The 16,406-nt window shown below is 36.2% G+C and overlaps 1 protein-coding gene across 1 annotated transcript in view; it reads right to left on the bottom strand.

The window, feature by feature from the left end:
- MORC1 (MORC family CW-type zinc finger 1) overlaps positions 1 to 16,406 on the bottom strand; it is a 190,733-nt gene that overhangs the window by 78,261 nt on the left and 96,066 nt on the right. Inside the window, exon 15 of the mRNA XM_046003678.1 lies at positions 2,127 to 2,255. Within this exon, the coding sequence (XP_045859634.1) occupies positions 2,127 to 2,255 (129 nt within the window). The remainder of the gene's footprint in view (positions 1 to 2,126; positions 2,256 to 16,406) is intronic.

Here is a 16,406-nt window from a genome sequence, read left to right as displayed (position 1 = left end):
ACTACCTCTATGATCTTGGACAAAGTGCTTGTCTATGCTTCAGTATCATCATCTGTAAAAAGCGATTAATATTAGCACTTACCCAAAAGGATCACTGACAATTAAATGACATAATAATGATAAAAGCCAACATTTGCTAGGCATTATTCATGACGGTAAATTTTATGTGCCAGTTCGACTGGTCCATAGGGTACCCAGATATCTTGTCAAACATTATTTTGAGTGTGTCTGTGAGAGTGTTTTGGATGAGAACATTTGCACTGATAGACTGAGTAAAGATTATCTTCCCTAACATGGATGGGCCTCATCTAGTCAGTTGAAGGCCTGAACAGACACACATAAAAGGCTTACTGTCCTGTAAATAAGGTTTCCAATTTGTCTTAAGCTGAGACATCAGTTTTTTTCCTGCCTTTAGACTCAAACTACAAGGTCAGCAATTCTTGAGTATCAAGCCTTTCAACATTCAGACTGGAACTGTATCACCAGTCTCGTGATTCTCAGGCCTTCAGACTCAAACTGGAATTAAGCCAGTGGCTCTTCTGGGTCTCCAGCTGGCTGACTGCAGGTCTTGAGATTCTTCAGCTTCCTTAAACATGTGACCCAGTTCCCCAGAATTAATATCTATCTGTCTAACCATTCAACCATCCGTCCTTTTTCTTCTGTTTCTCTGGAGAACCCTAATACACCATCCTAAGCACTTAGTAAACTTCTTATGTGTTCATTCATTTTTCTCACAAAGCTGTACGATGCAGCTACAAATACTAACCCTGTTTTGTAAATCTGAAAACTGAGGCTTATGGAATTCAAGGAATTTGCACAATTTCATACAGCTCAAGGATACTGGAAGTTGGATTCTGCAGTACCCTGCACTCATCAAAAACACAGTAACTTTTAGCCATTATTGTTATCAACCAGGAGGTTGTTGCGTATTGTTGCATCATCGGTTTCCTTAATGATTCCTTCTAAGTATGAGGCGTGTGTGTTCCTCTGAAATCGCACAGCCATGCCTTTCTTCGGACATTTATAATTTCTCCCCTTGATCCTGGATGATGCCAGTGATCTCCTCACAGTCTGACCTCAACCTTGACGCTAGGCCTACTCCAAATCATCCTGGACTAAGCTGCCATAGCTACCTTACCACAAGTTACATATGACACTCAGGTCCTCTTTGGACCACCCCAGGAACAAGATGGGACAAGTGTTCCCTGAGCACAGTGTAAGTAACTACAGAATTTTGTACACTATTGTGCACTTTTTTGTTTGCTTGGTTGCCTTCCCCACTGGATGGCAGATTCCTTGCAGGTAGTAAACAGCATCTTTAATTCTCTAACCCTTTATATAGTGGCTAGAAGATGGATGAGAGGCACATGAACCTAAGTGCTGAATGCCTCAGCAATGTTGTTCTCCTACTGAAAAATCCCCAAAGCCTCATCATTACTTATCAAAGTAAAAAGTCCTTACTCTGGCATTTGAGGACCTCTTATAGGTTTACTCAGCCTGAACACTCTCACATTTTATTATTCATTTGGGAGTCAATTACTAAGCCCTATATATTTAACACAGTGGCAGGTATTAAAAATTAAAAAAATAATTGTTTCTATTATTGTATCACAAAAATTTTAGCTGAAGTGTACACTTGATATTAACACATACTCCACTACCCCACCTCTCAAAATTCTGTCTTTGAGAGACACAGAGGAAGATGACGGCATAAGTGAAGGAGCACAGGCTCCCCTTATCCCACAAAGACCTCTAGATAACTGTCACATCACCCTAAATATCCCAGACATAGACCTGAAGATTGGCAGGACAAACTCCACGACTAAAGGGAGAGAAGCGGCCACATCAAAGAAGATACCGCTGTCATGAGGCTTGACCTCAACTTCCACCACCTCCCTTTTCTTGAAACCTCAAGTAACTTTACACTTCTTTGACCTCATTTACCTTATTTTCATCTCTATTACAATTAGTTTCACGTGTTCCCGAACCCTTCCTAGGATCTTAATCTCCTTGAAAGCAAGACCCTGTCCCATCCACATCCCTCTCACAACCCATTTTTTAGCACAATGACTTACTATTGGGACCACACTAAATATTTGCTGATTGGAATGGAATTCTAGACTCACCACACTGAATGATGAATGGGATGGCCATGGCTTGTCGTCTTTGATACTGAACAGAATCTAAAGATTTCTCCTTGTCCTTGTCATTCTGGTATCCAAATTCATTCCAAAACAGTGTTAGATTTCTATTACCTAAAAAAAAAAAAAGGCAGGCAAAAATAATGAAAGAACAACAAGATTAGATTAAATCAACAAGATTAGAATATAAGCAAAATTTGAATATAAGCACATGTACATACAATACGATCTCAACTATGTAAAAACTACTACATATTCAAAAATAAGAAATAAAAATATTAATATTAGTTTTCTCTGAGTATGGTGAAATTTGTCTTCTGTTTTATATTTGCATTTTCCAAACTATATATAATATATTATAATTGTATTATTTGTATAGCAAAATTAAACACAATAACAGTTATAAAAATATATACATATTGCAATAAACTACATATACAGGTAAAACTTTTTCTTAAATACTCCAAGAAGTGATTGTACTGATTAAACTTAAAGGCCACCCTTCAGACTATTGATACAGATATTTATCATCTTGTCTTACAGCCAGTTTCTTCACCATTATTTTATCTCCAGATTCTATACTGCCTCCTTGCTTAGAAATAGCACTTGTCATGGAGGACCACTAGGAGCCCTTCTTAAGAGGCTGTGATCTTATCCTTTGATCCAGCAATAGTGCTGCTAAGACTCTTCCCTACAAACATACAAAACAAAGACTATATATATCACAATACTGTTTGAATAACGAAAGAAAAAGGAAACAACATAAAAACCTAAAATAGGGGGCGCCTGGGTGGCTCAGTGGGTTAAGCCTCTGCCTTTGGCTCGGGTCATGATCTCAGGGTCCTGGGATCGAGTCCCACATTGCATCGTGCTCTCTGCTCGGCAGGGAGCCTGCTTCCTCCTCTCTCTCTCTATGCTTGCCTCTCTGCCTACTTGGGATCTCTCTCTGTCAAATAAATAAATAAAATCTTAAAAAAAAAAAACAACCTAAAATAGGAAACTGATAAATTCTATTTCTGAACAAGGGATACTAGGCAACCTTTAAAATAGGTAGTTAGAGCTAAATGTGCAGTTGTTTCAAGACCTCTTGGATAGAGTGTTAATAACATTTTTTTTAAAGATATGAAACAAACAGAGAGATATGAAACAGAATACCTAGTACAGTCAATTTTTAATTTATAAAAAGCTTATACATATACAATTTTGATGGATACTCCTTCCTATTCCTGAAAGGAAATAACAGAAAGTTTTAATAGTGGATGTCATTGGAAAGAGAGAAAAAAACCGAGAAGGTGGGGGGGGAAGACATTTTCACTTTTCATTTTTTTACCTTTGAACACTTAGAATATTTTACATGTGCATGTATTACTTTAAAAACATTTTTAATAAAAGAATCCAAGTTTACCATTCTGTTCAATATGGTAAACACCACATGTGGCTGCTGAGTACTTGAAAAATGGCGGATATAAAACATTTCACCAATGTGCAAAGTCAAACGGTGAGAATCTAACACATATACTTTGGAAATGAAGTATATGCAGTAGGACCAGCCTTACATCAACCTTAACATATGACTGTATAATCCATGCAAGCTACAAATAAACATCCTCATACCTTACTATTCCTGTTAAAATTTAGGTTCAGAATGCTTTGTGACATTAAGCCCAGGAAGGAAGGAACTGTCTTTCAAAAGAAAGTATGAAATCAGTCCAGGTTGAAAGCTGTCTCCACAAATTTCCAGCTCTCCTACCCTATCTCTTCACAAAACTCCTAGCAGCTCTCCCAACAAATTTCCCTTTGGACTCTGCTTCTTGGGATTCTCTCAACTCAAACTCTTGGCTTTCAGCTAATTTCTCAGCCTTTTGTCTTGGCCCAGCCCAGACTCTTACTTCTTCATTGCACACCAGAGCCTGAAATATTCTTTGGTGTCTGGACAGGGCTTGTGAAACTTCATCCTCTGATTTCCACATGAACTACTCCATTCTAACTATGTCAAAGTGAAAGGTGCTACAGATTAGAGTCAGGTGGCTTGGACTATTGTCTCTGACACATGTTAGTTGTATAACAATAGGAAGCTACTGAATTTTCTTATAAAGTGTTTACAATAACTCGCCTTACATGGTTATCATAAAGAATAAATATGAAGGTATATTAAAAACTATAGCACTCTGCAGAAATTTAAGTTGCTGCTGTATTATATTTATCCTTTCTTTAAATATTGCTTCCCCAAGGATACTGTACCTTTTCAAAGGAGGAACTGTGCTTTATAACTTTGTATGCCCTCAGTACAGAGCTCAGCATCCTGCACCTAACAAGCCCTCAAAAAATGTTGCTGCTAATCTTGACAAACTACCTTATTAATGTGCTGTGTGGGTTAAAATGAAGGTGAAATCATGTCTCTCCATGAAACATTAACTAAACACAGTTAACACAACCCACCTAACTTCTAAAATAAGTATCAACTGTGAACCCCAACATAAATGCCTTAAGGGTGGTTAAATTACTAGGATGTTAGAAACACAGATACATAACTCTCACAGGTGGGATGATCCCTGCTCTGTGATCAAACCACACTTTAACTCTTACACATTACATTTTAGCTTACTATATGCCTCCTTTTCCCTCTAGATAGCGAAATCCTTGAAGAGAGTGGCTATGTTAGAATCTTGTTTCCAGAGGCTGACACATAGAGCTTAACGTTTACTTGTAAGACTAAACAATACTAAAGAATGACTGGCTATTGAAGCAGATGAGAGGATATTCCTAGCTCAAAATTCAAGAGCAGGCCGGTAGAAGATATTATACTATTAAAAGCGGATATCAGGACAAAGAAAACAACCAGAGTTGTTCACTGTGGGGGTCAGAAACAGCTTTTTCTAACTGTCAAGAGAAATTCAACTTTGTTTCTCCAGATAGAAACAATTCCAACATGCAAAAATTACAACATATTATTAAAACAAATTTCCAAGAACTGGACCCTGAAGACTAGGCAGATGCTTCAGTAAGTGGATAAGTAAGCCAGAGGGATAGCAGCAGGAGCAAACATATCATGCCAGTTCTATTTTCTTTTATGTGTTACTCAGTCTGTAGACATGTATACAGATAACCTGAAAAAAGTCCTCCCATACAAGGGAAACTCCATCAGGTTTTCAGTGGATTTTTCAGCAGAAACCTTGCAAATCAACAGCGTGGAATAATATAATCAAAGTGCTTTAAAAAAACAAAAACAAAAAACTGACAAGAACACCACCACCTGCCAACCCAGAATAATTTAGCCTGCAAATATGTCCTTCAGAAGTTAAGAAGACACAAAGAATTCCCCAAGCAAAAACTAAGGTTTTTCATTACCACTACCTTACAAGAAATGCTACAGGGAATTCTTTAAGCTGAAATGAAAGGATACTAATTAGTAACTTGAAAACATAAAAGTGTAAGATTCACTGGTAAAAGTAAGTATATCATCAGGTTCAGAATGGTGTAATACTATAACAGTGGTATATAACTCATTTACCTGTAGCATAAAGGTTAAGACAAAAGTATTAAAAATAAGTATAGCTATAATAATTTCTTAGTGGATATATAATATTAAAACATGTGAATTGTGAAATAAAAAATGAAGAATGTTTGTGGGGAAAGAGAGTAACAATGTAGAGCTTTTGTATGAGATTGAAGTTAACCTGTCATAAACTTAAAACAGACTATTATAACTAAAGCATGCTTTATGCAAGCCTCATAGTAACCACAAAGCAAAACCTAGGATAAACAAAGTAAGACAAAACAAATGATAAAGCAAAACAAAAGATAAAGAGACAGGATTCACAGCATTACACTATAGAAAATCATATTGCAAAGGAAGACAGCAAGAAAGGAAGTAACAAAGGAACTAAAAAAACAGCAATTAAAACATTAAGATAGCAATAATAAGTCCTTATCTATCAATAATTATGTTAAATGTAAATGGATTAAATTCTCTAATCAAAAACATAAAGTGGCTGAGTGGATTAAAAAAATAAGACCTAACTATATGCTGACTATAAGACACTCACTTCAGCTTTAAGGCTATACATAAGCTCAAACTGAAGGAATGAAAAAGATATCCTATGCAAATAGAAACCAAATGAGAGTAAGAATAGTTATACTGATACCAGACAAAATACACTCTAACCCAAAAAGCACAATAAGAGATAAAGGAAGCCATTTTATAATGGTAAAGGAGTCAATTCATCAACAGGAAATAACAATTATAGATATATATATATACCCAAAATCAGAGTACCTAAATATATTAAACAACTCTTAACAAACCTGAAGGCAGAATAAATGAGTGCAATAATAGTAGGACACTTCATTAACTCACTTTCAACAATGGATAGATTAATAAGAGAGAAAAATTGTGAGGAAATACTATATGTGAATCATACTTTAGAGCAAATGTACCTAAGAGACACACAATATTTCACCCCAAAGCAGCAGCATACACATTCTTCTCAAAACACATGGAACATTCTTTAGGACAGATCATGTTATGCCACAAACAAGTCTTGACAAATTTCCAAATACTAAAATCCTTATCAAATATCTTTTCAGGCTATAATAGCATAAACTAGAAATTAATAATAGGAGAAAAGATGAAAAATTCAAAACAGGCAAAATTAAACAATATACTCTTAAATAACCAATGGGTCAAAGAGGAACTCAAAAGATAAATTTAAAAATATGTTGAGATAAATGAAAATAGAAACAACATATCAAAACTTAACAGATGCAATAAAAGCAGTTCTAGGAGGAAAGTTCATAGTGATTAATACTGACATTAAGAAACAAGACAGATCTCAAATAAACAATCTAACTTTCTACCTCAAAGAGCTAGAAAAACAAATGAAACCCAAAGTTAGAAGGAAGGAAATAGCAAATATCATCAGAAATAAATGAAAGAATAGAAAAACAGAAAAGATCAATACTAAAAACTCCTTTTTGAAAATATAAACAGAATTGACAAACCCTTAATTAAACTAGAAAAAAAGTGAAGACTCAAAATCAGAAACCAAAGAGGACACATTACAACTGATATCCCAGAAATATGAGAGATAAGAGACTACTATGAACAATGATATGCCAACAAATTGCATAATCTAGAAGAAATGGGTAATTTCCTAGACACATACAGATGTCTAAGACTGAATTATGAAGAAATAGAAAATCTGAAAAACCTGTAACTCATAAGAGGATATAATCAATAATGAGAAGTTTCCCAACAAAGAAAAGCTCAGGACCAGATGGTTTCACTGGTGAATTCAATAAAAAATTTAAATAACAATTAATGCCTATTCTTCTCAAACTCTTCCAAAAAATGGAAGAGGAAGGCACACTTCCAAACTCATTTTAGGAAGCCAGCATTATTCTGATTCCAAAACCAGATGAAGACACTACAACAAAAGAAAAGCACAGGCTACTATCACCAATGCATACAGATGGAAAACCCCTCAAAATAATACACACAAATGATATTCAACAGCACAAAAAAAAGGATCATATGCCATGATCAAGTGGGATTTATCCCCAGATGAAAGGATGGTTCAACATATACAAATCAATAAATGCAATGCACCACATTAATGAAAGGAAAGATTAAAAACATATGATCATCCCAACAGATATAGAAAGGACATATGAGGACAACTACATACAAAACAATGAAACTTACACCATATACAAAAAATAACTCAAAATGAATTACAGACTTAAATGTAAAACCAAAACAAATAACACTGGAAGAAAACATTAGGGGTAGCTCTTGAGCATCAGTCTGAGCAGTTTTTTTGGGGGGGGGGTCTCCTCCAGCAAAGGGCAACAAAAGCAAAAACTTAACAAAAGGGACTACATCTAACTAAACAGCTTTTCACAGCAAAGAAAACCATCAACAAAATGAAAAGGCAACATACTGAATGGTAGAAGATATCCGCAAATGACAGATAGTCGATAAGGGGTTAATATAAAAAATATTCCACAAAAGACCTCAAAAAGCCAAAGCAATCTTGAAAAGAAAACAAAGCTGGAGGCATCACAATTCCAGGCTTCAAGCTACATTACAAAGCTATAGTCATCAAGACTACAGTGCAGTACTGACACAAAAAAAGACACACACAGATCAATGGAACAAAGCAGAAAACCCAGAAATGGATGCATACTATATGATCAACTGATCTTCAACAAAGCAGGAAAGAATATCCAATGGAAAAGAGACAGTCTCTTCAACAAATGAGTGTTGGGAAAACTGGACAGTAACATGCAGAAGAATGAAACTGGACCACTTTCTTACACCATACACAAAAACAAATTCAAAATGGTTGAAAGACCTAAATGTGAGACAAGAAACCACCAAAATCCTAGAGGAGGCACAGGCAGCAAGCTCTTTGACATTGTCCATAGCAACTTCTTACTAGATGTATTACCAGAGGCAAGAAAAACAAAAACAAATGTGAACTTACTGGGACTTCAAGATACAACGCTTCTGCACAGTGAAGGAAACAATCAGTAAAACTGTAAGAAAGCTTACAGAATGGGAGAAGATATTTGCAAATAACTTATCAGATAAAGGGTTAACATCCAGAATCCATAAAGAACTTATAAGACTCAATACCCAAAAAAACCAAATAATCCAATCAAGAAATGGGCAGAAGACATGAACAGATATTTTTCTAAAGAAGATATCCAGATGGCCAACAGACACATGAAAAGACGTTCAACATTACTCATCATTAGGGAAATACAAATCACAACCACAATGAGAGATCATCTCATACCTGTGAGAATGGCTAAAATTAACAACACAGGAAACAAGATATGTTGGTGAAGATGCAAAGAAAGGAGAACCCTCTTACACAGTTGGTGGGAATGCAAACTTGTACAGCCACTCTGGAAAACAGCATGGAAGTTTCTCAAAAAGTTAAAAATAGAGCTACCCTACAACCTAGCAATTATACTACTAGGTATTTCCTCAAAGGATAGAAAAATACTGATTCAAAGGGGCACCTGAATCCTGATGTTTTAAGCATCATTATCAACAATAGTCAAACTATGGAAAGAGCCCAGATGTCCACTGACTAATGGATAAAGAAGATGTGGTATTTATATATAATGGAATATTACTCAGCCATAAAATAGAATGAAATCTTGTCATTTGCAACAACATGCATGGAGCTAAAGTGTATTAAGCTAAGTGAACTAAGTCAGTCAGAAAAAGACAAATACCATATGATTTCACTCATATGTGGAATTTAAGAAACAAAACAGATGAACACAGAAGAGGAAAAAAAGAGAGAGGGAAGCAAACCACAGGAGACTCTTACCTATAGAGAACAAACAGGGTTGCTCTAGAGGAAGTGGGCAGCAGATGGGCTAAATGGATGACGGGGACTAAGGAGGTCACTTGTGATGAGCACTGGGTATTATATATAAGTGATGAATAACTAAATTCTACTCCTGAAGCCAATATTACACTATACATTAACTAACTAGGATTTAAATTAAACAAAACAAAAATATATAAAGAACTCACTCAGTTCAATATCAAAAGAAAAAACCAATCCAAATAAAAGATGGGTAGATGACTTAAATACACATTTCTCCAAAGAAATACATACAGCCAACAGTCAAATGAAAAGATGCTCAACATCACTAACAGTTAATATAAATCAAAGCCACAAGAAGATACCATCTCATAACTTTCAGAAATACCATTAATAAAAAGACAAGAAATGACAAGTGTTGGTGAGGATATGGAGAAAAGGGAGCCCTTGTGCACAGTGCCTGGGAATGCAAAATGATGCATACACTATGGGGAAAGTATGAAGTTTTATCAAAAAACTAAAAATAGAACTACCATATGATCTAGCAATAAGACTTCTGGGTATTTACACTAATTTGAAAAGATACATTCATCCCTATGTTCATTACAGCATTATTTACTATAGCAGAATTTGGAATTACCTGAAGTGTCCATCAGTGGACAAATGGATAAAGATATGATATACATATACAATGAACTACTAAACCATAAAAAAGTATAAAATTCTGTCATTTGTGACAGCCTGGATGGACCTAGATGATAGTAAGCTAAGTGAAAAATATCAGACAGAGAAAGAAAAATACCAGATGATTTCACTTATATGTGGAATCTAAAAAGCAAAACAAAATAGAAACAAACTCATAAATAGAGAACAATCTGGTAGTTGCGAGGAGGAATGAATAAAACAGGGGAAGAGAATTAAAAAGTACAATCTTCTAGGAGTGCCTGTGTGGCTCAGTCAATTGAATGTCTGACTCTTGATTTTGACTCAGATCATGATCTCAGAGTTGTTGGGCTCTGCACTAAGCAGGGAGGCAGTTTAAGGTTCTCTTTCTCCATCTCCCACTTCCCTTCCCACCATGCCCTCTCTCTAAAATACGTAAATGAATCTTTATAAATAAATAAATGGTGTAAACTTCCAGTTCTAAAATAATAAGACATGGGGATACAATTTGCAAATATAGGAAATATAGTTAATGATCTGTAACAACTTTGTATGATGACAATTGATAGCTAGATTTATCATGATGAGCATTTCATAATATACATAAATGTTGAATCACTATGTTGTACACTTGAAATAATATAATAGTATATGTCCACTACACTTCAATTAAAAAACAATAACAGGGGCGCCTGGGTGGCTCAGTGGGTTAAAGCCTCTGCCTTCGGCTCAGGTCATGATCCCAGGGTCCTGGGATCGAGCCCCGCATCGGGCTCTCTGCTCGGCGGGGAGCCTGCTTCCTCCTCTCTCTCTCTGCCTGCCTTTCTGCCTACTTGAAATCTCTGTCTGTCAAATAAATAAATAAAATCTTTAAAAAAAAACAACAAAATTCATTATCTTCTTAAGATAAAAGCTCAACAAACTAAGTATAGAAGGAATGTACCTCAACACAATGAAGGCCATTATGTCAAGCCCACAGCTAATATCATATTCAGTAGTGAAAAGTTAAAAGATTTTCTTCAAGATCAGGAAAAAGACAAGGATGCTTATCCTCATCACTTCTATTCAACATTACACTGGAGGTCCTAGTTAGAGCAATTAGATAAAAAGAAAAATAAATAGCATCCAAATCAGAAGAAGGAAGAAGTAAAAAAAAATTCTGGTTTGCAGACATGACAGTATACATGAAAACCTAAAGACTCCACCAAGAAAACTACTAGAAGTAATCAACAAATTCAGTAAAGACTAAGGATACAAAAGCAACATACTAAAATCAGTCACATTTCTCCCACTAACAATGAACTGTCCGAAAGAGAAATTAAGAAAGCAAGCTCATTTACAATAACATAAAAAACAGTAAAATACTTAGGATTAAATTTAACCACGGAGGCAAAATTCCTATATATTGAAAACAATAAGACACTGATAAAAGAAATTGCAAAGATACCAAATAAATGGAAGGATATTCCACATTCTTGGGTTGGATGAACTAATATTTTTTAAATGTCCATATTATTCAAGCAATATATAGAGTCAACACAAAAGAAGTATAAAAAAACAATCTCCAAATTTGTATGGAACCACAGAATACTCTGAAAAGCCAAAACTATCTTGAAAAAGAAGAAAAAAGGGGCGCCTGGTTGGCTCAGTGGGTTAAGCCTCTGCCTTTGGCTCAGGTCAAGATCTCAGGGTCCTGGGATCGAGCCCCGCATCGGGCTCTCCGCTCAGCGGGAAGCCTGCTTGCCCCTCTCTTCTCTGTCTGCCCCTCTGCCTACTTGTGATCCCTCTCTGTCAAAATAAATAAATAAATTAAAAAAAAAAAAAAAGAAAAAGAAGAAAAAAGCTGGAGGCATCACACTTCCTGATTTCAAAACATATTACAAAGCTATACTAATTAAAACAGCATGATGATGGCATAAAAACAGACACAAAGACCAATAGGATAGAATAGAAAGTCCAGAAATAAACCCCCTCATATATGGTCAACTAATCTTTGGCAAGGGTACCAAGAACACACAATTAAGGAAAGGACAATCTCTTCAATATATGGTGCTGGAAAAAATTGGATATCCACATGCAAAAATATGAAACTGGGCCCTATCTTACATCACATATAAAAATTAACTCAAAATGGATTAAAGTCTTAAACATAAGTCCTGAAACCATAAAATTCGTAGAATAAAACATAGGGGAAAAGCTTCTTGACACAGGTCTATTTTGAATACAACACCAAAAGCACAGGTAAGGAAAGCAAACAAACAATAACAACAAACAAAAATCAAACAAAAACAAGTGGGACTACATCAAACTGAGAAGCTTTTTCACAGCAAAGAAAACAATCAACAAAATGAAAAGGCAACATGCAGGAGGAGGAAAATATTTACAAACCATATATTGATAAAGGCTTAATATCTAAAATATGCACAGAACTCACACAAGTCAATAGCAAACACACAAAAAACGTTAACACTTACACACTGATAATAAAATGGGCAAAGGACCTGAATAGACGGTTGGTCAAAGGTACATGAAAAGGTGCTAATTGTCAGGGAAATAGAAGTCAAAAGCAGAATATCGCCCTGCACCTGTCAGAATGGCTATTATCAAAAAGAAAAGAGATAACAAGTGCTGATAAGGATATGGAGAAAAGGGAACCCTCACACACGTTGATGGGAATGTAAATTGGGTACAACCATTATGGAAAACAGTATGAAGATTTCTCAAAATATTAAAAATAGAACTACCATATGACCCAGAAATCCCACCTCTGTATATACATCTGAAGGAAATGAAATCAGTATCTTAAAGAGGTATCTGTACTTTCATGTTCACTACAGCATTATTGAGAATAGCCAAGATACAGAAATATGGAACCTCTATGTCCATTGACAGATAAATGGTTAAAGAACATATGGTTAGATAACAGAATATTATCCAGCCATAAAAAGTTGGGCATCCTGCCATCTGCAACATGAGTGAACCTGAAAACTATTATCCTAAGTGAAAAGCCAGAGAAAAACAAACACTGTATGGTATCATTCATATGTAGAAATCTAAAAAAAAAAAAAAAAAAAGAGTTGAGCTTATAGAAAGTAGAATGGTGGTTGCCAGTAGCTATGGGGTAGGGAAAATGGGGTAATGTTGGTCAAAGGGTACAAGCTTTCAGTGATAAGGTGAGTAAGTTCTGAGGATCTAATGTATGCCATGACAACGATGATTAGTATTGTATACTTGAAATTTGCTAAGAGAGCAGATCTTAAGCATTCTACCTCCACACACATGCAAAAGGATAACTGTGTGAGGTGAGGGCTATGTTGATTAATTTGACTGTGGTAAATATTTCACAATGTATATGCACATGTATACACACATCAAATCATCATGTTGTATATTTTAAGTTTATATAATTCTTTTTTGTCAATTATATCCTAATAAAGCTGGAAAAAAATTCTTGTCCTAGTCTGGAAAGGAATAGTAAAATTAATAATCATTCACGATATTAAGTTGGCTTTGGCTAATGGTGTGGTATATAATTATGGACATTTGGTTATATATGTGTCTTTAATAACTGATGTTTTTATTAATGTTTTGCTAATGTCTTGATGAGGATTTTTAAATTGCCCTTTTATCTAGGCATTAAAAGAGGTGAAATTTCAAAATTTGAAAATTGCTTGATTTTTAAAAATACATCTTAATACATTTTAATACATGTATTTTAAAATACATCTTATTACACCTACTTAAAAAGGCTACTATGTAGAAAACCCAAAGTTTATTAATTCCAAAATTATATTAATATCCTAAGGGCATTCTTATCTAAAAATTCAATTTATTTTGTAAACAAGAAATGGCTGCAAGCACACAGACAATATTCAAAATTATAAAAGAATACCTGTCTTGAGATTTGTGCTTGAATAATCAACAAGCTTGTTAAATTAGAATAATCAGGGATTAATGAACACAGAATTAAAGTCCTAATTTCTAGAACGAGTATCTGAGAACTGAAAATTTAATTTACTGCTAGCTATGTAGAGAGTACTTTATTCAGAAGATTCCAAATGTTTAAATTAATCTGATTAGTTTTTCAGGAGACTTTTAAAACTCAGAAAAAATAATGGGAACTGTTGCAGTAACTTTCTAAATATTTGCCAAACACCAGTAACTAAAGGAGCAGTTCACAAAGACTCTGCCTCTTAAAAGGAAGAGAAATGCAACACCTTCCTAGATGTCAGTTTCATATCTATTCATAGAATGTACAGAGACATCCAGGGAATCAATTAGCCAAGAGAAGAAGTAATAAAACTCAGTAATAAACTACCAAAGCAAAGCTTTGATGGTTTCAATCAAAATAAGGAAGGCTACAACAGTTACAAAATCAAACCACCAGGAAAACTAAGATGAAGGTACTTAAATCAGGTCCCCAACTTTAAGTAGTTCTGCAACTAAATAGATGATTATATTCTATTTTTAAAGATCTCCTGAGATAGAAATTACATATCCCTTCTCAGCAGATTTTAAGTCATACCTCCTGCTCTGTTGAAATTGTCCTGTTTATCATTACCGCTCATTCTTAGCCAAGCCAGACATCAGACCCTTCCTAAGCTGATCCACGTGTGATCACTGATCATTTACATTCGTGCTGGGATAGGGATGGCAAACTGGTTTCAACCAACATGCCAACCCCAATCAGTTCATAGTGAGACCTGTACACTCTTGCAGAGGACTGTGAAGCCAAAGGCCACTAACGAGGGAGAGCTGCCGTGGCGACTTAGAGTATCAGCAGGGCACCTGATGACAGCTGCTACATAACCACTTGCCCAAAGACAGCAAAGCAAGAGGCCTTAGTGCTGTGAAGCTGCCCACAGCTCCACAGCTTCCCTTGGCTCCTGAGTGGAGCAGAGCGGGTTGTGCAAGTCTCACTTCACCAGGATGGTCAGTGGCAGAAGTAGGTGGCAGCCATGGCCAGAATGTTTTCACAACACTCTGCTGTGAGCACAGAAGGCTCCAGGGCAGAGCTCCAGGAATCTATGGAATTGGTCCAAGTCCCTGGAAGTGTCAACTTCATTACCTCACCTGGCAACATAGCATCATTTTCTCTTGTGCTGTATCAGTGGTTTCCCATGAGAAGCTCCATAAGCCGCAAAAAGAAAAAAAAAATTCAGAACCACTAACCCCCCTCTCTCTACCTGAGAAAATACATGACAAAAAAGTTAACTTAATTCACTAGCACTCCTATGTGATTCTAGATTTTACTACCCAAACTACATCTATATATACTGGAAAAACTGTAGCATATGCATATATAAGGTATAATGCCATTTTAGACAATTATTGATAGACAGGGATTCAAAGATTCCAAACCACACTTTAAAGTCCTCTAGGGCTGCCTGGCTCCCAGCTCAGAAACACGCCGTTGCATGCGCTGGACCCTAGAAGGAAGAGGGTTAGGGGCCCCATTGACAACAAGCCTTCAGAAACAAAACTGACAAATGTTAGGTTTCTTTTGTGTCTTCCCTCAGGAAGAAAGAACTTTTACTTTCTCTTTCTAGGTTATATTCTTATTTAATCATTTTCACTGCTTTTCTTTTCATATACTCAACTTTTCTAATTTCCTCTATAATGGGGAAATTAAAATTAGACGTAATAATCTAATCTAAAGCATAGTGCTAGAGTTCTGTGTCGTTATGGCAATTGCCTAGCCAACCAGCTCACTCTCTCAAATATCTGGGTTAGCAAAGTTTATCTTTCTACCAGGATTTACTTTACTCAGACATACACAAAGCCCACAGACCTAAGGTCCTCAGAAAACTAAAGATTCAAAGTTACTTTTTTTTTTCTCGTTTCCCTGACTTTATTCAGTGACATGTTCACAGTGGGGATAGGGGTAGACACCAAGATGGGGCCTGATCTGTCCTGGAGTCCTGGGGGCAGCAAACACCATGCAATATAGACAGGAGGGGGCTTAGGGAGGCTTGGTGGCTCCAGCAGAAACCTGTGTACCAGGGAGGAGGCAGTGAGTACCTGGGTCCCCCTAGCCCCCTAATACTGGGCTGAGGTTGAGGGGTGGGGTGGGGGGCACAAAGTGTCTGCTCCAGAGGAGCCAAGTGGCCAAGTCCTTACCCAGGGCATAAGCCCACAGGGAAGGCTGTGGGACACTCTGGATGTAGAGCTGTGCTATTCTCCCCTTTCCCCTCTGGTGAAGGGAAGGAGGGTTCTGGGCTAGGCGAAGATGCTTCCCTGTCCTGCCCCATCT

Source organism: Meles meles, chromosome 4 (assembly GCF_922984935.1).
Source record: "Meles meles chromosome 4, mMelMel3.1 paternal haplotype, whole genome shotgun sequence".
Classification (NCBI taxonomy): Eukaryota; Metazoa; Chordata; class Mammalia; order Carnivora; family Mustelidae; genus Meles; species Meles meles.
The sequence above is the reverse complement of the archived record's forward strand: the minus strand, read 5'-3'. Positions and strand labels throughout refer to the sequence as shown.